Source organism: Tupaia chinensis, unplaced genomic scaffold (assembly GCF_000334495.1).
Source record: "Tupaia chinensis unplaced genomic scaffold, TupChi_1.0 Scaffold000099_1, whole genome shotgun sequence".
Lineage (NCBI taxonomy): Eukaryota > Metazoa > Chordata > Mammalia > Scandentia > Tupaiidae > Tupaia > Tupaia belangeri.
In genome coordinates this window covers 6,683,195-6,709,307 of record NW_006159563.1, presented here as the reverse complement: position 1 = coordinate 6,709,307, position 26,113 = coordinate 6,683,195, and the positions used below count along the sequence as shown (strand labels likewise).

General features: G+C 37.7%; 1 protein-coding gene across 1 annotated transcript in view; it reads right to left on the bottom strand.

Annotated features, from left to right (window-relative positions):
- AP3B1 (adaptor related protein complex 3 subunit beta 1) overlaps window positions 1-26,113 on the bottom strand; it is a 276,448-nt gene that overhangs the window by 63,464 nt on the left and 186,871 nt on the right. Inside the window, exon 23 of the mRNA XM_006143530.3 lies at window positions 21,528-21,634. Coding sequence (XP_006143592.1) covers window positions 21,528-21,634 — 107 coding nt within the window. The remainder of the gene's footprint in view (window positions 1-21,527; window positions 21,635-26,113) is intronic.

Here is a 26,113-nt window from a genome sequence, read left to right as displayed (position 1 = left end):
CTATAAAACACTTAGGGGAGATACAAATTCAGTAATACAGAGCAGTTCCAAAAAACCCCACAAAAACACTTTATTGACAGGTTTCTAAATGCTGTATATAGTCACATTCCTGAATGATCTGAGTAACAGTATGTCAGATATACTCTAAGTCGTTTTTATTTTTCTTTGATTTAGAGTCACATATTGCACTTATCCATTTTTACTCCTGCTTTCCTGTCTCTGATAATGTACCCTATTAATTTTCTCTTCTTAAAGGTTTTAAGAATTGTCACAATAACATTTTCCATGTTTAGGTCAGGTTTCTCTGTTAAAAGACTTAATACTATTAATGTAATATTTATCAGTTTCCCATTTTATGCCCTACCCTATATTAAGCAACAATTTTGGTGTGCTTTTAAAGAACAATGGTAACAGAAGTTAACTTGGCTGATAGGTAATTAAATAATATTTAAGACATAACTGGCTAATGCATAATAACCTAAGACATCTTAAAGCTGAAAATATATATTAATATAATCTCCACTGCAAACACCACAATTCCACAGAAGTGATAAAATGTGAAACACAGCAGCTGGTAGTCACACCAAGTTCAATAAACCTGGATATGAAAAATAAAACTGCCAGTAAAGATGATCTGTTTTAAACAAATTATATTTTTAACCCTTTTATTTCCTATGAGAGTATATTTCAATAAATAAAGATTTAAAATCATCGTCTTTGGAAAGAAGTAGGTAGATGTTCTTTGACTTGTGTTGGCTCTGAAGACTGAACACCACAGCAAGTGAAAGAAACTACTCACCACAAGTAGAAGGAAGAGAAGAAAGGCCCAGGGGTTGCTTTATTACCACCGCTTTAATCTTTCAAGTTTTCACAGATTTTGTGTACATATTCTCTTTGTTGTTTGTGGGTGACCTGCGTCTTTCACTATAATTACTGATTCATTATACGATGAGCACCTGATGGAGTGAATTTCTTACTGTAGTGAATTTTATTGCAATACTGACAATGCATTATGGGTTCTATCTACCAGTCAGGGCTCAAACTGGCATGTATTTGCTTAGGCTAATTAAAACATATTTTCCAGTAAAAAAATCTGTGACTAAAAACTAGTAATGGTCTTTCTCAAGTAGCAGCTTTGCAAAATCTAGGTGAAGGAGAGAAGAAGACGGACCCTCATAACCATGAGACCTCTGAAGTAAAAAGATCAAGCAGCAGGATAGCATATCTTAAAGTTTAATTTAAAAATTAAAGCAACTCATACCCAGAAGAGAATTGAATAAAAGAGTAAAATAGGACATGGCCAGGCAATGGGAGCACAAAATACTGTCAAATTTTAATTAAAAAATGTTTTCAATTTAAGCAGACCCAGGCCAGTGATTTTTCATTATTTTTACCACAGTTCCATGACTACTGACATTTTCATCAGAACAAATAAGAGATTTTTCCCAAATTTAAAATGACAAAATTATTTTTAACTTTGACTTGCAATTTCTTCCTCTTCTAAACCCAACAGACTGATCTTAGCTAGACTTGTCTCTTTACCTGGGCCTTGGATATACCTTAACATTTTAAAGTAATGTGTGAAAAATATCTTTTAAAGACAGCTCTTCCACCATATTAGAGAATTAGTTTTATCATAGGCCCATTATCATTTTTGTGAATGAGGGCACATAACCACTCAATGTCTGGTCTATGACACAGTAAATGCTTGTATTCAATAAAGACATCCCTCAAAGTATCTGTCTATAGATCAACTCGAAAAAGAACTAGCACGTTGGCAGTCTAAGATAAGCAGACTGGAGAACAATACTAAAATGCCATAGTAGCAATTAAGACAAACATACACAGAGAGAGGGAGAGGGAGAGGGAGAGAGAGAAGAGAGGGAAAGATCTACTTAAGATGAAAGTCCACTCAAGAGAAATTAAAATCCTCAGTATAAAGAACTACAGTCACAATAGTCACCACTATAGTACACACCATTATCTTAATAATTAAAAATACTTTAGTATAGTTTAGTAGATTTTTAACAGAGTAAATTAGATTCTGCTTCATGAATTACGGTTTGTTTTCCTATTGTTTTCTAACTGGTCAGAGTGACTTCCATAGCAAAATCTTGTATGACAGAGTCTCCTCTCCCAATTATATTCCTAAAACACAAACACAGTCGGGGCTTTATTTCTAATCATGGAGAGTTGTAAGTTCATTAACTACCACTTTTGTCAGTAGCAAAAACCCCTAACCTACTTGCTAGCCAAGTTTCCATATTCCTTAGATAAGGAACTGACTGAACTAACAAAAAAAACTAACCCCAGAAGCTATATTTGTTTTATGCTTGTCTCAATTCCAGTGGATTACATACAGATCTCCTTTCTGTCTTTCAGCCTGTAAATCCTTGGGCGAGGGGCATCAGCTTGCAGCTGATGACTTGCTGGTCATACTGCCAAACTGAATGCTATCTTTTTGCTGGTCCAGGAAGCTGTATGCTGGCTATAGGCACAGGCGCTGGTTTAATTCTGCTGTTGCCACCATCTTCGCTGTGGCATAGTGTGAAGCTTAATTTATTCATCAAGTGATGAAGTGGTGATCCACAATGCCAGTTCAAGGAAAGTGGAAGGTGAAAAGCACAGCCTGAGAATTATCCTTCGACTTCTTAGTAGAGAGAAAAAGTAGACCAGATAACTCAATTTTAAACTGTGTTATATGTTAAAAGTAACTTGTTAGTTTTTTACTCTATAATAGTACAGAGGGAAGTAAGTGGGACGGGGAAGCTTAGAAAACATAAAATAATAGTGTTTATGCTCGTAATCAGGGAAATAATGACACAGAAACTCCCAAATGAGCAAGCTATCTCTGTATTCTAAGTTAAAAAAATAAAAGTACGTAAGTAATTGCATATGTTTGAGGCACTTTTTTTTTTTCACTTTTCCCACAACTGCAAACTCCCTGAGGGTGGGAACCTTGCTCATATTGTTTACCAATAAAATTTTGGCCTCATTTTCTGGCCTAAATAAACAATGGTTGAATGAATAAAACACTTGGAGTATGTGTAGTAAGGAATTTGGTCTCACCTAGAGAGAGATAGGGACTTTCTCCTAGCTTTTGAGAGGTCACCTCTAAATCCTTGAAATGTCCTCAATGACAGAAGTATCTTTATTATTCACGGTGGACCTCTTGGGACCACACTTGACAATGTATGCCACTGTCATTGAAGTGACTCATCACAGGCCCCTAGATAGCTTATGCTGAGGAGGTAACTCAGGATGGAGGTTGGCCAAACTGAAAGACCATCCATGCAATCAAAGGATTGGGGCTTTGAGCCACTTATATTAACTTCACCTCCAGGGAGAAGAGAGGGCTGGAGATTTAATTCAGCCATGTGGCAACCGTTCAGCCAATCACGCCTATGCGATGAGGTCTCAATAAAAACTCTGGCCATTGAAACTGTCCCTGGTTGGCAATATTCCATGCATATTGTTACAGTTTGATGCCAGCAGTGTAATGCAGAAGTTTCACATCTGACACGCTCCTAGAATCTGCCTTACGTCTGTTTTTTTGTATTCTTTTACTAAAACTGCAATTCTAAGTATAGTGCTTTCCTGAGTTCTGTGACTTGTTAGAGCAAATTACTGAACCTAAGGTTTTGGAAACCCCCTAAATTTGCAGTTGGTGTCAGAAGTCTTGGGCCAGTGGGGCCAGCAGGTGGTGTGGCAGTTGAGGTGCTAGACTTCCAGATGGCTGACCTTGTTTCGAGTCCTGAACCTGGCAGCTTGCTTTCTCTCTCTTGAGTGCATGTGCCCTATAGCAAATAATAGTAATAAATAAAATTGGGACCAGCAGATGGCATAATAGTTGCGTCTCTGGACTCCCATGTAGTCAAGTGCAGTTTGAATCCTGGACCTGGCAGCTTAAAACTCATACTGGGCAAATGTGTGTGCATGTCCCAAATCCCAAGAGGAGAATGGAAGAGAAGGGATTGTAGCATGGCCATCCCCCCTGGGGGGGGGATGATTTCTCACTTTCTGTCTTTCTTTCTCTATGTCTCCAGTGAGTCCACATACCTGATAGCAAAAATCTCTAAAAGATTAATAAAATATAAAATAAAAATAATTCTTAAGAAAAAAAAAATAGAAGTCTTGGGCCAAGTTTGCAGTCTGGAGGACTGTGCCCTTCATCTCAAGTTGGACTATCTTGAAGTGGCATATTATAACAAATCAGACCTTCTTCCCTGATAACCCTTCTTAATGAAAGAATGAAATAAAAAAGGAAATAGGCTGGCTGGCTTTCTTTCTTTCTTTCTTTCTTTCTTTCTTTCTTTCTTTCTTTCTTTCTTTTTTTAAAGAGTTTTGCCTCATCATGTTGCGATCCTGCCCCGGTCTCTGTTTTAGCTAGGACCACTGGCATGGGGAATGCACCTGGCCTGTTTAGGCTGGGCTGGGACCAGACCTGGCTTCCCCATGTAGCCTCAGTCACTGTACAGTGGTACTCTTCTATTTGTGCCACCAGGATGAGTCTTGTCTTTTTTCTTGTTTTCAGCTCTGTGTGTCTCATTATTCTTCTTGGAATTACTTATTATTCCTCAGTGTACTAGCTTCGTATTCTGTAATGATCACTTTTATTTTTCCTTCTGTGAAAAATTTTCTCAGAGGATGCATACACTTGTGGAGAGACACAGAGAAAAGGGAAATGTGAGAAAGCACTTTCTCATGGGGGAAGAGCTCTTTTCCATTTCTTCTTCCTTTCAGGATTTTGGGTACATGTGCATGCATACACACACACACACACACACACACACACACACACACACACACGATGTGTTTTTCAAGCCATGGGGTCCAGGACTCAAGCTGTGCCATGTGGGATTCAGCCACCTTAACTACTGCCACCTCTGGCCCAATCACTTTTTTCTTTTAAAATATGATTTAATTTACTATTATTATGATTTAATTTGCTATAGGGTACGTGCACTAACCAGAGAAGAGACGGAGAGAGAGAGGGTGGGAAAAAGTGAGAAAGTAAGCCACCAGGTCCAGGACTCAAACCGTAGTAGGCCATGTAGGAGTACAGCGGCTCAATCATTATGCCACCTGCTAGTCCCTAATCACTGTACTTAACGAACCTTTTTCTGACCTACTAAATTAAATTCCACTTAGGTATTGCCATCCAAAAGGATCAAAACTGTTATCTTTATGGTAGCTAAGTTAGCTTCCTTACTCCTGTAATTTGTCACAGGTGGGTTAGGGACGTGCTGCGATGCTGTCCTCAAACCCTCAGGAAGGCTGTATGGGGCCTGTGGAAGATCCTTTGGCATTCTGTTTACCCACAGAGAATACTACACACTGCACAAATACTACCAATTCTCTGCATGTACCCGAATGTGAAAAGCTGGAAAATAAGTTAAAGAATCATTACAGTAATTTTTCCATTACAGTGTGTCACCAACATAGTTCTCAAACTTCAGACCTGATTATTCCAACATATGCAGTATACTTTAGCCACAATGAACTACTCCTGCAATACTACAAGGTCTTCCACACCCTGAGCCTCTGCATTATTATTTCCTTCGCCAACAATGTTGTTCCCCTTCTACTCCAGCCAGGTAGTCTACAAGGCTCAGGTTCAAGGTTACATATGTAAACGTTCCTAAGACATCTTTGTCACCTTAGAGCACCTAGTGGATTTGTCTCTCTAGTATGACAGTTAACACATGAGAAATCTGTCTGTTTTCCTCAGTAAACGGAGTTTCTTGACATCACACTCTGATTGACCTCCTTTACGTAACTTCGCCAATTCCTTTTTCCTTTTCAAAATATTATGTCCCCTAGAAATGCATCTTCACCTTTCTCACCTCAAAGGTTTGCCTGAGGAAGCTCTTCCATTCCCCAACCTTAATCCATTGCCTTGATTATGGTGACTACGGTGTATTAGGGTGTGTGTGTGTCCCTGATTTTTCTTTGAAACCGAAAATAGATTTTTACCTTTTTACAGGAAATCTTGAATATAATGTTCTAGAAGTAACTCAGTGTCAACATGTTCCAAATGAAATTTCAATGTCATTGTCTCTTCTTTCTCTTCTATTTTCTATCTTTTCTAATTGGGTTCCACCATCTAGATAAGCATTCAAATGGAAACCTGCTACCTGTATACTCACCAAAGCTCCTCCTTTACTCTCTTCCTGTCCAATTAATCCTCCACATGACTTTATATAATGAAGATCAATCAATTAGCTATTTAAATTTCAGATAGTAGAGACCAGCAGTTAGCATAATGGCTATGTTGCTGGACTCCCATGTGGTCAACCGCAGTTCAAGTTCCAGACCCGGTGGCTTAAAACTCATGCCGGGCGCGTGTGCGTGCGTGCCCAAGATCCCGAGAGGAGAATGGAGGAGAAGGGATTGCGGCGTGGCCATCCCCCCTGGGGGGTGATTTCTTGCTTTCTGTCTCTCTGTCTCTCTCTGTCTGTCTGGAAAACTCACGCACCCTATAGCAAAAACCTCTCCCAAAAAATAAAAAATAAAAAAATTTTAAAAATGGGAACCAGCAGTTAGCGTAATGGCTATGTCGCTGGACTTCCACGTAGTTGACCGCGGTTCACATCCCGGACCCAGTGGCTTAAAACTCACGCCGGGCGCGTGTGCGTGCGTGCCCAAGATCCCGAGAGGAGAATGGAGGAGAAGGGATTGCGGGTTCGTGTCCCAGACCCGGTGGCTTAAAACTCACGCCGGGCGCGTGTGCGTGCGTGCCCAAGATCCCGAGAGGAGAATGGAGGAGAAGGGATTGCGGTGTGACCATCCCCCCTGGGGGGTGATTTCTCACTTTCTGTCTCTATGTCTCTGTCTGTCTGGCGAGCGCACGTGCCCTATAGCGAAAACCTCTCCAAAAAAAAAAAAAGATTAAAAAAAAATTTAGATAGTAAATAAGATCAAAGGGAACATATAAATGCATTTTAATAACAAAATTGTTTTGAGGAGTTTATTACATACGGTATACGCAGAGTGATTTATATAATTATAAAGGAAAGCAGAAAGATGCAGAAGAAAGGGCATGGAATATGAAGCATAAGACCTAGGTTTAAGCTCAGCTTCTATCATTCATCAGTTGGTGGTGTTTGCAACTACAAAAGTAGAGAATAATTTTTTAAAAGTTAGAGAATGCACGAAGTTATAAAAATATAAGCTTTAAACTACAGGATACCACCTTTCTAGGTCTGTTGTGAGAAGTAGATCAGATGCAGAAGACAGTACAACTATATGTATCACTTAGTAGATATTTAACTTAGTTAATATTATTTCTTGGGATCAGCCATTGGCATAGTGGCTATGTTGCTGGATTCCCGTGTAGTCGACCACGGTTCAAGTCCCGGAGCCAGTGGCTTAAACTCACACCAGGTGTGCGTGCATGCATGCCCAAGATCCTGAGAGGGGAAAAAGGGGGAGAAGGGATTATGGCAAAGCCAACCCCTCTGGGGGTGATTTCTCGCTTTCTATCTCTCTTTCTCTCTCTGTCTTTCTGGTGAGCACATGCACCCCATAGCAAAAACCTTTCCAAAAGAAAAAATATATTATTTCTCAAACTTATTACACCCCAAATATAAAATAATTCAGGCAAAGAGGTCTAACAAACAGATTTTTAAAAAAGTAAAAAAGAAGCAGTTCATCTACCACCCAGGATCATAAATAATATGTTGTAAATCTGAATGACACTTTCAAATATACTCCTTCCAGATTTCATTCCTCTTTCCTCTTGGAATCGCGGCGTGGCCATCCCCCCTGGGGGGTGATTTCTTGCTTTCTGTCTCTCTGTCTCTCTCTGTCTGTCTGGAAAACTCACGCACCCTATAGCAAAAACCTCTCCCAAAAAATAAAAAATAAAAAAATTTTAAAAATGGGAACCAGCAGTTAGCGTAATGGCTATGTCGCTGGACTTCCACGTAGTTGATTAAAAAAAAATTTAGATAGTAAATAAGATCAAAGGGAACATATAAATGCATTTTAATAACAAAATTGTTTTGAGGAGTTTATTACATACGGTATACGCAGAGTGATTTATATAATTATAAAGGAAAGCAGAAAGATGCAGAAGAAAGGGCATGGAATATGAAGCATAAGACCTAGGTTTAAGCTCAGCTTCTATCATTCATCAGTTGGTGGTGTTTGCAACTACAAAAGTAGAGAATAATTTTTTAAAAGTTAGAGAATGCACGAAGTTATAAAAATATAAGCTTTAAACTACAGGATACCACCTTTCTAGGTCTGTTGTGAGAAGTAGATCAGATGCAGAAGACAGTACAACTATATGTATCACTTAGTAGATATTTAACTTAGTTAATATTATTTCTTGGGATCAGCCATTGGCATAGTGGCTATGTTGCTGGATTCCCGTGTAGTCGACCACGGTTCAAGTCCCGGAGCCAGTGGCTTAAACTCACACCAGGTGTGCGTGCATGCATGCCCAAGATCCTGAGAGGGGAAAAAGGGGGAGAAGGGATTATGGCAAAGCCAACCCCTCTGGGGGTGATTTCTCGCTTTCTATCTCTCTTTCTCTCTCTGTCTTTCTGGTGAGCACATGCACCCCATAGCAAAAACCTTTCCAAAAGAAAAAATATATTATTTCGCAAACTTATTACACCCCAAATATAAAATAATTCAGGCAAAGAGGTCTAACAAACAGATTTTTAAAAAAGTAAAAAAGAAGCAGTTCATCTACCACCCAGGATCATAAATAATATGTTGTAAATCTGAATGACACTTTCAAATATACTCCTTCCAGATTTCATTCCTCTTTCCTCTTGGAATCAGAAGTAACCAGTATTTGTATTTGATATTTACCAGTCACAAGTATGTTTTTAAATATTTTCCATGTGTGTATGCATGTTTCACTCATGTACATTTTACATATTTTTAAACTTTCTTTAAATGATCCATACTATATATATATACACATATATATATATACACACACACATATATATATATCCTTCTGTAACTTCCTTTCTTAATATGATTTTTGAGATTTATCTATGTTTATTTAGCATTTTAAGTTAATTTTAATTTATATATCCACTCTAGTGAGAGATTATTAATTTATTTACAATGTTATGCTCTTACAAACAATGTGCCATGAACATCCTTACAGGTTTTCACAGATAGCCACATGGATTTCTGGGTCACGGGCAATGCAAATATTCAACATGGTTGAGTATTTCCAAATTATCCTCTAAAAGGTGATTTTATGAGTATGTGTTCCCAGTATGCATGCCTACATTTTTGCCAACAGTTACAATGTTAAGACTTTTGACTTTAAGAGTGGCCTCCTGCTATGTTTTAGGTACCATCCTCCCCCTCAAAAAAGAAAAAAAAATCATCTGTTGGTACTTGTTTATATTGTGCTGAAAGAAACAGGGAAATAGAGGGCATTTGGGAGTGTTTATGTGATTAGGATAGGGTCCCTATGACAGACTCCTGATGAGTTTATAAAGAGAAAGAATGAAAGCAGAACAGAGACATGGACAGACACAGCCACTCTGCTCTGTTCTTGCCCTCATGGTATGATGTGACTGTGCACGGTCCCTGCTCCCCCCCATCCCCCTAGTTGTGACCTCTGAAACATAAACCTCAAAACCATGAAGTGAATAAGCCTCTAGTCTCTTCAATTACCCAGACTCAGGCATTTTCTGTTATTAGCAATGGAACAAATTATTGTCAGAAAAGTCAAGACATATTTTTCTATGCAAAAATGGGTCATGACTTTCCTGATGACCTAATTAAATTGCCTAGCTTTTTTTAGACTCTTTTAAATTTTTAAACATAAGATTCCTATAGCAATTTTAAAACACAATTACATAAATAAACCTCATATGCGACCATTCAGTAGCAGGTACATATATTTCCATTTTGATTTAAGCTAGGTTGATGCAATCAATAGTATTAAGAAAATACAATGGGTGGGGAAACTTTGGACTGCTTGGTTGATAATTGGATGGAATGAACTATTACGGGTCTAAACAAACTATGCAATGATTTTATGAAAGGCACAGCCTCTCTTTGAAACACATATAAGCAGACCTGGTGAAACAGCAGGCAATTAAATTTTCAACTGGAGTAAAGGATAGCTTGATTATTTCAAGATACAGATGGATTGCTATAAAATCAGGGTTTAGGGAAAAGCTACAGGTGCTGACTCAAGGATCGTTGAGTTATAGATGCTAGACTAGGGAGTGTAATCTAATAATCAATTTTCTAAACTTAAAGAAGAGAAGTCAAAGAACAAGATGAGAGATGGCTTAACCTACAGATATTTGGCTTCTGTTTATGAGGAGCTAATGTTTTCCTCAGTAGAGAATGTGACACAGGGAAGAGACATGCTTGGATGCAAGATGCACAAATCCCTGCTGAGCCTATATTTCATAGCCTTGATTCATTACTTTGTGGGACATCTGGATTTCTATAGCACTAATAAGCCCTGGTTGAATGAAAGAGGCATATAGGAAATAATTAAGAAACTGTGTTATTAAGAAATGACATGTACTACTCACTGCTCCTTTTACATTATTTTAGTAATATAACTTTATAATTCTTTTTCTTAACTCATTAAGACATTGAATATACTCAAGAAGTTTAATTTTTTTGTCTATTTGAAGTAAAAAATATGGAATGAATTCTAAACTTTCTAAAGTAAATTATGTTTACTTATAGTTTGAGTTTATTGAAATGGAAAAAAGTTATAATCCCGTAACACTTTCAGAATTGGCAGACAGCGATTTTTGCCTAACTTGGATATGGATATGGCCACTGTAAGAATGGTCAACTTGGTTGAGGTCAACCTTTTCATCAATAAAGGTTCTGCAGTTCCTGATTCTGCAAAATCTAGGGTTTCCTGGGGATCTTATCACTTTTTTTAATTGACCCATTTCTCCTTATTCTATCTACATAGCTCTAGTATCCAATGTGGAGACTGGTGGAAGAGAAAGAGATGGGATAGGTGATGTCTTTTGGTTTTACTGAACATAAAGTTCTCGGAGTCTCTATATCTTGCCAATGCCAGTCTTGATAGAACTATTTCCCCATGCCCAAGATCCTCAAATCTGAATCTATTATCTGTTCCTAAATCCAGTGACACAGACCCAAGTATCAGAGTTGACACATAGAGAAAGGAATTAAAACATTTTTGAGACTGTTATTTTCATGAAAATACAATGAGATGTTTAAGAAAGTATTATCACTATTGTAAAGTCAAAAATGAAAGCTTATACAAGTCAAAGAATTGCCAAAGTCACAGTGACAGTGTTTGGTCAAGGGTGAAAACAAGATACCTGGGTTCCAAATTCGGTGCATTTCCCAAACGTCACCTAGCTTTTCTAAATGAATTCTCAGCATTTTCAGTTGGAACTCTCAAATTATATCCCCATAGAAACCTTCTGATTTTTGATTAGGTGCTAAAGAATCAGAGGGTACCATACCTTCACTGTGGGTATTACAACATATGAGGGACTGCCTTGGAAATCTTATAAACTAGTAAGGCTGGACTTATATTTTTTCCAAGGAAACATAATCTTTAATAGTAACTGAATATATTAATAAACTTCTCTATAAAACTAGTTTGAGATGAACTATAAAAATGCAGGGCCAGCAGGTGGTATGGTGGTTAAGGTCGTTGGACTCCCACATGGCCAACTGCGCTTTGGCAAGGGAGGATTCAAAGATTCTTGTTGACATTTTTCAGTTAAAGTAAAATGTACATTAAGATAGTTTTCAGAGGTAACTTTGTGTTATTCACTTAAATATTTTTGTGACCCAAATTTTGAAAAAACAATGAAGCACAAGAAATTGGAGTTTCATGCCAACATTTCTAATACAAGAGGTGAACATTTTGCACCCATTCTTTTCAAAATCTACTTTATTTTACAATTCTTTATTTATATTTGTTATATATCTTTATGGTGTACAATATGGTTTCACTTTTTTTTTAGAAGTTTTTGTCATAGGGCACGTGAACTGACTGGAGAAAGAGAGACAGAGGCAGTGAGAGGGAAATTTCAGCCTTAATTTCTTCAATAGTTTTGAAGTCATTCAGGGGTAAACAGTTTAGTTTCCATGTATCTGTGTATTTTTGCAGGCTTTGTTGTTGATTTGAGGTTTAATTACATTGTGGTTTGAAAAGATGCTTGATATAGTTCCTATACTTTTACATTTCCAAAGCCTTGTTTTGTGACCTGTTAAGTGGTTAATCTTGGAAAATATTCCATGTGGGGTTGAGAAAAAAATTATTTTGTAGGTGCTGGGTAAATTGTTCTATAACCGTCAGTGAGGTCCATCTATAGTGTCATTTAGTTCACCTCTTTATTTTTTTGTCCTGTCCAGTGGTGACAGTGGGGTGTTCAAATACCCAACAATTAGTGTGGTACATCTCTTTCTCTCTATTTAGACAGAAATCTTTCTTTTATGTATTTGGATGCCCTGATGTTGGGTGTGTAAATATTTATAACTGTCATCTCTTTTTGGTGAATTAATCTAATACTACCTAGTCCCTTGTTGGTTTCTTTTTACAGTTTTTATCTTGAAGTATATTTTATGTAAGTATCACAACTCCAGCTCTTTTTGTTTTCAAGAAATGACTCTTTCTAGTCCTTCACTTACAATCTATGTACATCTTTATCAATGAGGTGTGATTCTCATAAGCAGCATATAGAACACTCCTATCTTCTTTTATCCATTCAGCCAATATGTGCCTTTTAATTTAGGAATTAAATCCATTAGCATTCACTGTTATTACTGTTATGTGTGGATTTATCCTTGCTATTTTGTTAGTCATTTTCTTAGTTGTTTTGTGTTTTCTTATTTCTGTTTCTCCCCCTTTCATTTAACTAATGTAGTATTCTCTGAAACTTTTCTTGAAAATCTGGTCTAGTGTTGGTGAATTCTTTTAAGTATTTGTCTAGTGGGGAATGATTTTGCCCCCATTTGAAGGATATTCTTGCTGGGTATAGTATTCTTAGTTGACATTTTTGTTGTTTAGAATTTTAAATATGTTTTCCTAATACTTCCTTGCCTGCACTGTTGCTGTTGAGAGTTCTGAGATTAGTCTGATAAAATATCCTTTATAAGTAATGTAAAACTTCTCTCTCGACATTTTTAGAATATTGTCTTTGTCTTTGATGTTTGCCAATTTGGCTATGATGTGCCCTGAAGAGGATCTTCTTATGTGGAATTTATTTGGCATTCTTTGTTGCTTTTCTTTTTCTTTCTTTTCTCTTTCTTTCTCTCTCTTTCTCTCTCTCTCTTTCTTTCTTTTTTTTTCCTTCCTTCCTTCCTTTCTCTTTCTTTCTTTTAGGTTTTTGCCATAGAGCGCATGTGCTCACTGGAGAGAAAGACAGTGAGAGGAAAAGAGAGAAGTCATCCCCCAGGGGGGTGGCCATGCTACAATCCTTTCTCCATTCTCCTCCTGAGAGTTTGGGCATGCACACACATGTGCCTGGTGTAAGTTTCAAGCTGCCAGGTTGGGACTTGAACTACAGTTGGTCATGTGAAAGTCTGGTTTCCTAACTACTATGCCATCTGCTGGCCCCCTATTTGATGTTCTTTGTATTTCCTGGATCTGGATGACTGTATTTCTGTCTAGATTTGGAAAAATTTCAGAGAGTATTTCATGAAAGAGTTTTCTATGCCTTTACCTTCACCTTCTGGAATACCCATTATATAGCTATTTGGTCTTTTAATGGTGTCAAAATTTCTCAATATTTTGTTTGTTTGCTTTTTAGATTTTTGCTATGTGGTACATGCACTTGCTAGAGAGAGTCAGAGACAGAGGGAAAGTAAGAAACCACTCCCACTCCAAACAGGGATGGCCATGCTACAATCCCTTTTCCTCCATTCTCTTCTTGATATTTTGGGCATGCATGCACACACACCTAGTGTGTTTTTCAAGCTGTCGAATCTGGGATTCAAACCACAGGTTTGGCCACGTGGGATTCAGCACCTTCACTATGTCACCTGCTGGTCCTGTCCTCATTTTTAATGGTTATTTTTTCACTTTTTGGTAGCTTGGACTAACTTGGAGGTTTTGTCTTCCAGGTCAGAAATTCTTTCTTCCACATGGCCTAATTTTCTGTTAATATTTTTGAGAGCAATTTGGATTCCTCTATTGTTTATACTCTTCCCTCCAGAAGTTCTGTTTGACCCCCCTCCCCCAACCAGGGTGTTTATCTCTTAATAGAGTTCCTCTGTGTCATAAAATAATTTTCTCATCTCTTGGAATTGATGGTTCATTTTCTCTTACATTTCATTGAGTTTGTTATGATGAATATTCTGAATTCTTTTTCTGCTTTTTCTGTGCTTTCCTGTTTAACCATTGCTGTGTTCCTTTGGAGAGATATTTCTTTGTTTTATTTGTTTTGTTTTGTTTTTGTTTTCCCTATTTATTTTATCTCTGCATTGAGTTCTGGAAATGTGGTTAAGTACTCCTTCGTAATTTTTCCTGGGAGCAAAGAACAGTCTTAGGATCCAAGTGTGCCCCCTGACAACATGGCCAGAAGCCAGCTCTATCTTTCAGACTAGAGCAGGGCTGGTGTAATCTGTGCCTAGAAGAGATGCATTGTGGGTAATATCAGTTAGAGTAGGTGGCATTCCCCTGGACTAAAGTCTGAAAGGAAGGAGAGTGCAGGTCTCCTCCACCTGTGAGATGGAAGAGTAGTGACCAAATTCCTCAGTCTCTGTTGGGATGGCGGTACTCTCTTTTGGTTCCTCTGCTCTCGCTGGGCAGTGAAGTCTTGAATGTACATGGAGCTCCACCTGCTGGTCAGTTCACAGGATGGTGTGGCATTCGTCACTTGGAGTAGGGGTGAAGTAGGAGGTCCAATTGTTTTTGAAGTTCGATGTTCATGTACTTACCTAAGATGTGTGATAACCTACGGATTGATTTCAGTGATCTGTTGATGGGGAGTGCTGGGATATGTGGTAGGAGTCTGGAGTTCAGAATTTAAGAGGAGAGTTTCTCTTATTTTCTCCTCCAGAGAGGATGTGCGGGTGCAGGGGAGATCCTCCGGAGCCTCAGGCTTCAAAGGATTGACTCCTATTTACATTTCTAAGTAGAAATTATGTGTTCCAGAAGTTCCTATTGTCTTTTTCTTCTATGGGGCCATCGGAAAAGTCATGATGTATTTTTTGATGCAAAAATGCGTCATGACTTTTCTGAAGACCCAATACTTGGTTAGTCTTGTCTCACCTTTGTGGCATTTTTTTAGCCTTTCTTCCCAGATAGATGCTAGGGTGGATATTTTTAGTCAGCTGTCTTGATCTTCTCCCTCAATTTGGATGATGGCAGGGCATTTGTGCCACTCCCTCCAGTGAGGCTCAGACTCAGGATCTGGAGCTGCACTTTCACAGTGACCTCTACAGTTGGTGCTGCCCTGGTCACCTGTTTCTTCTCATGGTGGTCTCTCTCAGTTCCTGACTTCGCCACAGCCTGCTCAGTGTCGGCTTGTGATTCCAGGGGCATCCAGGGCAAAGGAGGCAACACCCTGCTCTCTGCCAAATACTGCAATCCTCAGACCCTGAGTCCTGGCAGCAGAGTCATGCAGCCTGGCCCAGCCTGAAAGACAATAGCAGTAAAGCTAGGAACCCAGTAGCAGCTGTTCCTAGCAGCTTCTCCCCAAGGAGGATCTTGTAAATATCAAAAAATATCACACACTCCAAACCTGCAGAGTGAGAAGCACTGGGGGGGGGGTGTCTGGGCAGCCTACCAGGAGAGCCTGAACCACCCACTCTTGAGTGCCCCCACACAGATGGACACTACACACACCTCCATTCTCCCACTTTTATTCTTTATACACAGAATTATCTTTTTCCCCCTCACTCTCTTTTCTTCCCTGCAAGAAGTCTAACATACTAAAAAATGCTATTTCTGTGTTACTGAGGCATAATTTTAACCTATTTCCTAATAATAATATATACAAGTCAGAGGGTTTTTTTTTCATATATTATTAAACAAAGTTTTTTCACTAGAATACTATGGCAGGAACTAAAATATTCTTTCATTTATGGAGCCATCTGTTGCCCAGCTGCCAAGTAATCTCATAATCCCTGGCAAATTAAAAAATAAAAGACTGAAGCAAATGCTGTGTTTAACACATCTTTATTATAGAGTTTGATGGAATAAAGTCTTTCCATACCATGATAATAATGTTTATTAGAAATTGGTTTTAAAAAATATTCTCAGTTGGGACCAGCAGACGGTGTAATGGCTATGTCGCTGGAGTCTCATGTAGTCAACCGTGGTTCATGTCCCAGACCTGGTGGCTTAAACTCCTGCCCGGCACATGTGCGTGTATGCCCAGGATCCCAAAAGGAGAGTGGAGGAGAAGGGACTGCAGTGTGGCCATCCCCCTGGGGGGTGATGTCCCACTTTCTGCTTCTCTATCTCTGTCTTTCTGGTGAACACACGTGCCCTATAGCAAAAACTGCCCCCCCCCAAAAAAAAATTGGTGTGAAAAATTGTTCCTTGGGTTTCACTGTAAATATTTTGGTAATTAAAAAAAGTTACTCAAATAAAATACACAGGAAACAAACCTGAATAATACAATAAAATAAGTAAAAAAAAAAAAAATCACATATGGAGTAGAAAGTCATCATAAGCTAAAAACTACTTCCTATATTTTTACAAATTTATCTAAATCATCACAGAATAACTATTTTCATGGCTTTGAAATTCCACCTTAGGTACCTACATATATAGAATTTTAGACTTAAGCGAAAGTATGGAGGGACCAGCAGTTAGTGTAACGGCTATGTCGCTAGACTCCCACATAGTCAACCACAATTCGAGTTCCGGAACCGGCCGCTTAAATTCACGCCGGGCATGTGTGCATGTGTGCCCAAGATCCTGAGAAGAGAATGGAGGAGAAGGGATTGCGGCGTGGCCATCCCCACTGGGGGGTGATTTCTTGCTTTTTCTTGCTTTCTATCTCTCTGTCTCTCTGGCGAGCGCATGCGCCCTATAGCAAAAACCTCTCCCAAAAAAAAGGAAGCAAAAAAAAAAAAAGGAGAACAAACCCATCATCATTTTACAGTTGAAAAACATCAAATGATTTGCTCAATGATTTTACAGTCAAAAGAATAAAATTATTTCAACATTACTCAACTAATTAGCAGTGGTGATCCAAAAAGACAGATATTAAATGTGTCAATAAAAAGGAATCTAGTTATTGATACACATGCTTTCTAGTTCTATTTTTAAAGTACTGCTTTTTGGACACTAGACTTACCTTAATTAGAGAAAGTCTAGGAGATGTTGAAAAATATACAGAAGAAAAATGAAATATAAATCATGCATAATCTCTTCATTCAGAAATGCTATCTTAAAATTAAAATGTAGTTTTTTTCTTTCACTTTCTCTCTACTTAAAATCACAGTACAATTGTACAATTTTACAAGATTAAGATTCTATCCATAACATTTTGTACCTCCATTTTTGTTTTACAGCATAACTTATTTTCTTTTTTTATATATTATATATATTATATTATAATATAATAACAATATTTAAAGGATATTACAAAATTCCTTAAGTTGTTTTGTTGTACTTCATTTAGCCACTATTGTCCTATCACTAGACAACAAGGTTACAAACAATCATGCACATAAATCTTTGTACTTCTATTTCCTTAAGAAAAAAAATATATAAGAAATTATGGGTTAAAGAGTATATTTTGATGGCTCTATACAAATGGTCAAACCACCATCCAGAATAATATACTAATATATATTTTCAATGGTAGAGCAATATATTAGCACCCTTCATGAACACTGGATGTTGGTTTTTGTAAATTTTGCTAATGTAACAGGCAAAAAAAAAAAAAATAGTTCTTAAAATTTGGATTTTTTTTTTTAAACAGATTTTTGCATGTGTGCTCACCAGAGGGACATTAAATGAGTAGTCACCCCTCCGAGCGGATGGCCACGCCACAATCCCTTCTCATCCATTCACCTCTTGGGATCTTGGGTATGCACACATATGCAGCTGGCGTGAGTTTTAAGTCACCAGGCAGGGACTTGAACCGTGTGTCCAGCGATGTAACCATTATGCCATCTGCTGGTCCTCAAATTTGCATTTATTCAATTACTACCACTGAACATTTTCATTAAATCTTTTATCACCTGTATTTCTTCTTCTATTAATAATGTGTTTATATTTTTTGTTCAGTTTTTTTGAGAAAGACTTTTGCTAGTAGAGCATGCTCTTACCACAGAGACAGAGACAGAGAGACAAAAAGTGATAAATCACTACCCAAGGGTGTTGGTCATGCTGCAATCCTTTCTCCTCCATTCTCCTCTCAGAATTTTGGGCACACATGTGCCTGGCATGAGTTTGAAACCACCGGGTCCAGGACTCAAACCACAGTCAATCATGTGGAGTCCAGCAACATAACCATTCTGCCATCTGTTGTTCCGATGTTTGTTCACGTTTTAAAAACTTTTTTTTTTTAAGTGCAATATACATATAGAAAAGTAAACATATCTCTAAAGTGCCAAGCTCCACAATGTTTCCCAAGAACAGAACACATCCACACACGGCACCCGTATCAACACAGAACATATCTGCACTGCAGAGGCTCATGTTCCCTTCCAAGCACCATTTCTTCTAAAAGTAGGCCCTATTCTAATTTGTAATATCATAAGCTAATTTTGCCTGTTTTCGTCCTTTTGTCCACTTTTGTAGAAATAATTTTCTTTTCAAAGTTAATTTTTATTATAGACTAAATATTACAAAAAAGTACAAAGAAGAAGAAATCAAGAAGTCATTCAAAAATGATACCACCTAAAATAACCGTTAGCCATGGTAGTATTGGTACTTTACTTTTATTTTATGTTTTACACTCAATTTATTCATCACTGTTTTTATAACTGTGATTGTAGTACCCGAATCTTCCTTTAATTATTTTCAACAATGAGCAGTGTTCCCATCCCCTTTTTTGTTTAAAGTAGGATCAGGATCAGTTAATTCCATGTGAAGCATATCTATGCACGGCTTTACCAGTAGAAAGGTAACACAATTTTCTTGGGTCATATGTATTTCCTTTATAAAGTTGTAATAATAACAAAAATAAGAGCAGGAACTATTAAGTGCTTAATGCATATCATGTATTGTTACATTTCTTATTATAACTCACTTAATACCAATAACAACCTTATGAGCTTGGTAATAGTATCTTCATTTTATAGGCGAAAAAACCTGAGGCACTGAGAAGTAAGTTAACTTACTCAGAGTCACTCATTTTGTAAACTGGCAGACCTCTCATCTGAAGGTAGGTAGTCTGGTTGAAAAGTCTGTACTTGTGTGTGTGTGTGTGTGTGTGTGTATGAGTGTGTTTAGTCTGTTATTTTTTTAATTATTTATTTAATTTTATTTATTCATTAATCTATTTTATTTTGGCCAGAGAGAGAGAGGGAAAGTGAGAAAGCAAGCCACCAGGTCCAGGACTTGAACCGTGGTTGGCCATGTGGGACTGCCCAGCACCTTAACCACTATGCCACCTGCTGGTCCCTGTTCTGTTTTTTTTTTTTTAATATATATATACATATTTTTAATTGCCAGAGAGAGAAAGCACCTCACAATGTTTATTTTTAGACAACAGTTGGCTCCTGGTAACTAAGACCACAGAAAGTAAAATCATGGATGGGGTGGGGTCAGTGTATTTGTCTGATTGTTTTATTAGCTTTTCTGTGCTGTGCACCTGCTTCACTCAGCTGTGGAACCTGACAGTTTTTTTAAACTAACTGTGGATAGAGTGCTCTTTTCCCTTTGTAGAGGCTATCTCAATAAATATTTTCTTTAGGATAAAAGGATAAATTTTTTCACAATTACTTTGTGATAATGGAAAGTTAAGTTTACTTAACTTTTTTAAGTTTTTCTAATCTTGAATACATTCTTCTTATTACTAATGAAGTATAAGCATCTACTCAGGGTCCATGATCACATATCACTTCTAAAAATATTAGTTAATATTTACTGAGTGATGATAACGCGCCAGTCACTGTTCTAAGAGCTTTACATATATCATGTTACTAATATCACAAGTATCCTGTGAGGCAGATACTACTGTAATAGAAAAGGTGCAGAAAAGTTACTTACCCATGAGCTCAGGGTCACATGGCTAGTAAGTGGTAAGATAGGGATTTGCACCAAGGACATCAGATACAGAGCCCGAGTGGGTATTTATCCACTGTCCCGCTGCCTGCCATGTGTTTAGAGGACTCCTGCTGCACTCCAGGAACTAACTGCTTCACTATAGATTTTTCTGATCATCATTTTCTTTAGAGCCTACCAAAAATGCTCAATAAATACTTATTACTTAAATAAATGAAGTATTTAACTGCTTATTTTCAATGCTTCCCCTATCTCTCTTAATAGTGCCTTTTCCTTTTAGAAATAAGAGAGGAAAACTAAAATCTCGAATACCATTTTTACTCATTTCTGAGTGGTTCAGAGATAATCTCATTCTACACTTGAACATAACAGCTTTCACCTGTGATTTCTAAGTGAGCGGAATAATGTTGAGCAAAACTGTAAGTAACTCTTTATTGTATTTCACTTCATAACCTGGGTATAATATTTGCTTTGAAGAAATAGTTTTTTGTAATAATATCTAAGAATTGGCATTTCTCTTTTCCACTTGTGGCAGAAGCAGTGCATGCTCTCTAGCAGCTCTGACCACCAGTATGTGTCCTGGTAGCACCTGACCAGCCCTGAAGACAATTCTGTACACCAGATCTATTGGAGCTATCAGTGCCCATCAGTGCTTATTCCTTTACCTCTTAGTTTGTCAGATTTCTGATGACGAGTTAGCAGGAGGTCAAGCATATCAACAGATTATGCATCCTAGGCAGCACGCTTGATTTAGAGTGAAAGGTTAGTGGATAGAAGATGCTAACACAAAAAAGTTATTGAAGTTTCAGATATTGTGACAGGTTGATAGTTTTGGCATTATTTTGTGATAGGCCTCTCACATCACTTCAAGTCACATTCTATAAATAAAATTATAAGGATTAAAAAAACAGCATGTGTAAATAAATGTATGAAGATATAACAGAAAAAGAAATACGAACTTGGACTTTTAAAATAAAAAGTCATGAATTTTTAATGGCTTATGGTGAAAGAGCAGTATGGAAGTGAATAGAAGACTATGGGCATTTAAGGCTGTTAATATACACAGCAATTATGGCAGAATTTCAGCATATAAACTACCCTAATGTGACAAAGAGCTTCATTATATGTTACAGAAATAGTTACAATACTGGAGAAAAATGTACACATGATAATTAAATGTAGATAACAAGAAGTAAATTGAGAAGATAATAGTTAGGGAAGACTAAATTTAAAAAATTTTATAAAATTAAAGGTTATTATTTGAACTAAACTTGTTAGCAAAGGAACTATTCAAAACTAGAAATCTACTTAAATTGTTTTCATTTTAATAAAAAAGATGCAATTGCATAATTTGAAAGCTGAGCTAGTATATATTTCTAAAATAACTTACGTTGATGACTGACGAAGGAGTTGACAAGTTTAAGCCTTGAAGATCAGCTATCAAACTCGGAGAAAGAGCAGGTGCAAGGCATGCAGCTGGAGTGGATACTGGGTTAACTGTAAGTAAAGGCCCAAGTTAACAAATGTGCATGAACATCTAATTCAAATTATTAAAAACAACCTTTTTATTTTGTTAGTAAATTTAATTAAATTACTTTCATTAATAAATGTATGACAATTCTATTTAACATCTTGATTTGCCCAAATTATTATCAAGTCATGGCAGTTATTAGTCTTAGCTTTCAAAAAAAACCATAATGGCGGGAACCAGTAGTTAGCGTAATGGCTATGTCGCTGGATTCCTATGTAGTCGACCGCGGTTTGCATCCCGGACCTGGTGGCTTAAAAAAACTCACGCCGGGTGCATGTGCGTGCATGCCCAAGATCCCGAGAGGAGAATGGAGGAGAAGGGATTACGGCGTGACCATCCCCCCTGGGAGGTGATTTCTCGCTTTCTGTCTGTCTCTCTCTGTCTGTCTGGCGAGCACACGCGCCCTATAGCAAAAATCTCTATAAAAAAAAAAAACACATAATGGCAAATCCTATAACAAAATATGTGTATAAATATTTTGAGCAATAATTTTTGAAAAATTTTATCACATCATCAGTAACATTTATCACCTAGAATTTCACTAAAAAGAAAAAAAGGTGAAAAGGCCATTTTTCAGGCTTACATAAAGCATAACAATATCTTTTAAGAGAGTTCTCCAATTCAGTTCAAAGTCTTAAAAGAATGCTAAATCTTCTCTGCTTTATCCTCTACTGTAACTAATTAGGGACCAAGATACCAATTCCTTGCAAATTATATCCCCTCAGCAAAAGCTATGTGCCAGATAAAAATGCTTACCTGATTCCAAAACTGCTATGTACTTGAGAACAAATACAAGTTCGAAAATCTTTGTTTATTTAACATTACTACTATTATTATTTTAATTTCCCAAGTGAATGGGTTCACATCCTCACCAGGGTCTTCCTGCCACAATCCTCCCCAGCCCTGCAGCCAGTCAGGATCATAGATGTGTCTATGGATGTGCCTAGCACACTCAAGGCAGACCCAGAATGCAAACCTGGAGCCTTCCTATGCGGCATCTGAAATCTTTGTTTATTTAACATTACTACTATTATTATTTTAATTTCCCAAGTGAATGGGTTCACATCCTCACCAGGGTCTTCCTGCCACAATCCTCCCCAGCCCTGCAGCCAGTCAGGATCATAGATGTGTCTATGGATGTGCCTAGCACACTCAAGGCAGACCCAGAATGCAAACCTGGAGCCTTTCTATGCGGCATCTGGCACCAGCACCAGCGCCACTGCTCCAACTGCCTGGGACACTGCAACTAGGCATGAAAATCTTTTTAAACAGGATCTTGCTTTATCGGAATCCTCTTGCCTCAGCCTTTTTGGTAGCTGATTATTACAGGTGAGGGCCACCATGCCCAGCTCTTAGGATGAATCAAGAATCAAACCTGGTCGGGCCTTCCATGTGGCCTCAGCAGTGTCCACAAGCACACACCAACACAGCTAGACCAAGTGTGAAAATCTTTTTAAAATGCTAATCTGATCATGTTGTTCCCCTGCTTTATTCAAAGGCTTTTGATCACCTACAAGATAAAAGCCCAACTCCTTAATTAACTGCACAAGGCCTTCTTTGGTTTGGCTTAGGCCAACAGAACTTTCTACAATAATAAAAATGGTCTATATATGTGCTGTTCAATATGATAGCCACTACCCATATATGTCGAATGTGCTCTAGAAATGTGTCCACTATGACTTAAAGGAAGACTTTTAAAAAAATAATTTATATGTGGCTAGTGCCCTTCATAACGGGCAGCTCAGATCCAGTTCATATCCAATTTTATCAGCCACTCCTAGGCTTTAGCTCTACTGAAAAACTGTTTCCAAGTCCCTTTTCCATTTTTGAGATTTTTTGTTTATTTTTCTGCTAGAGGGCACCTGCCTGAGAGAAAAAGACAGAGATGGAGAGAGGGAGAGAGGAAAGCACCCTCCCAAGGGAAATGGTCATACTGTTATAGATAGACAAGTTATGAGCAGGGAGTCCCAATATGCCAACAAAGGGGGACATCCAACACATCAATCACTATTACCAGGAATTGCAGTGAGACCTCTGGCACCAAGAGAGAAGAGCTAATCTACCCTTATTGTGTAAACAGTCATTGAAGGACCAAGAGAAGATTGCTATCTTCTGTCCCACAGTTCTACGGCACACACAGGAATTTACCAGGATCTTGGTCAATATACACTTTCCCCTCAGGGCAATAAACCGATATGGGCAAAATCATCCTTATGTGCCTGCTCAGACGTCAAAGTCCCATCTACGCATGGTACTGACTTCCTTCAGCCAGGTAATAAAATTCTCTAACCTGGTCAGAAGGATGAAATCAAACAAAAGAACTAGCTACAGTGACAGACAAACCCAGCTACATATTCATGACAAGACCCCACAATAAAGTAACACCTAACCCTGGTCCAGCACAGCTTTCCTCAGATAGCTGCTTGCCCAATTGCCTTTCCGGCAAGGGGTGTATAGACTTTCTTCTGTTAAAACCTTCATGTTTTTCTGTTAAAAACTCCACTTTTCCCACTTTTCTCATGTTTGCAGCTTCATTCTGTATCTCAGGGCAGGTCTCTAGCCTTAGAGACCTTGAGACAAAGACCTGAGTATTTCACACAACACAGTCCAGCTTCTCCATCCAACAATTCTGCTTCCAGAAATTTATCTTCAGAGAACTCTTATAGAGATAATACAATAATAGATTTACAGTGATGTATAGTGTTTCACTGATTATGATAGTAAAAACACGGAAGCAAGTTAAATTTCTAGCAATAGTGACTCTGTCAAATAGAATTTATTACAATATAAAGGATAAACACAGAGTTAAGAATGAAGTTGTTAAAAATACTTATGGTATGGGAAAGAATGTGTATGATAAACAGAGAAAGAAGCCAGTGATAAAATAGTCTCTCGGTATGATCCAATTTGAAGGAGGGATTTGCATCTGAAGATAATCTGAAGAGGTATGTCAGAATTAATCCAGAGTGATAGAATTACAAATCCATTTTTACCTTATTTCTATTTTTGAAACATTCTAACAAAATACTTTTTTATTGTTAAAGTATTTCTAATACTATAATTACACAATTATCCTCTGACCAAAGTTTTGCTTTAAAGTTTAGTATGTAGTTATTTCACTTGTTAAATGTAGTTTGCGGCGGCTGCATCTGCATCCAATCATCATTGCTGAACCTTATAAAATGCTCTGCATGTACCAGGAACAGTTTCAAGTGTTTTAAATGTATACATTCATTTAATCCTAAAAGGATAAAATTACTCTAAAAAGTAATAGTAGTATCCCAATTTTATAGATGAGTCAACTAATACACAGAGTGGTTAAGGAAACTGCCCAAGGTTACATAGCTATTAAGTAATAGAAGTGAGATTCAAACTCAAACAGTTTAGCTCCATTCTCCTGCCCAGACCATAATTCAGTCCACAACGTGATATCATCAAGCATAAGGCTTATCTGAAGCTCAATTACTATTGACTGAGACTTTTTAAAAGACTTCCTAGTTAGCTGTACTAACAGTATAATGACACATTATAAATTTTCTAATGAATCCACCTTCCCCAAGTAGTAACTCCTGGTATCTACCTTTTTTAAAATCTATTTTTTTTTTTTTTGAGAGGTTTTTGTTATAGGGTGTGCGCACTTGCCAGGCAAACAGAGAGACAGAAAGCGAGAAATCACCCCCCCCCCCCGGGGGGGGATGGCCACGCTGCAATCCCTTCTCCTCCACTGTCCTCTTGGGATCTTGGGCACATACGCACATGCGCCTGGCGTGAGTTTAAGTCACTGGTTCTGGGACCTGAACCACCGTCGACTACATGGGAGTCCAGCGACATAGCCATTATGCTAACCGGTGATCCCTCCTGGTATCTATCTTAACTGAATCTATGTTTATGTTCCAAGTCTTTCAGTTTCCACTACAGAGTGTAGATACTGGTTTACATTTCCTGTAAAAGACCACCAGAATATGATAATTACTTACAATCAGCCCTATTGAGGTCAGATGGTAGGGATACTAAAAGATATTTTTAACTTTCAGAAATATAAAATATGCCTGATTACAAAGAGCACATTGTTACATTTAAGTCTAATAAAAGATGATTAGTTTAATATATTATCTTAACACAATGTCTTTTCATGTACTATCAACTGACCCTCATCATAACTTCATAAGCTAAAGAAAATATAGAAGCTTTACAATAATTTTCCTTCACGTTTACAAATTAATAACATGAGACATAAAGAAATTAACTCACTAAACTGATTAAAGGCATACCAAGGCTAATGCCTATACTCACAATAATATCCTCTAAATAGGCACAACTAGGAAACAGCAATTTACTTATTGAAAATTGCAGAACTGTTTTTAAGTAGAGTCAGTATATTGGTAGGGTTCATAAATATACAGACTCCGTAAAGAGAAGCAATGCTTATTTCTGGTGGTAGTAGT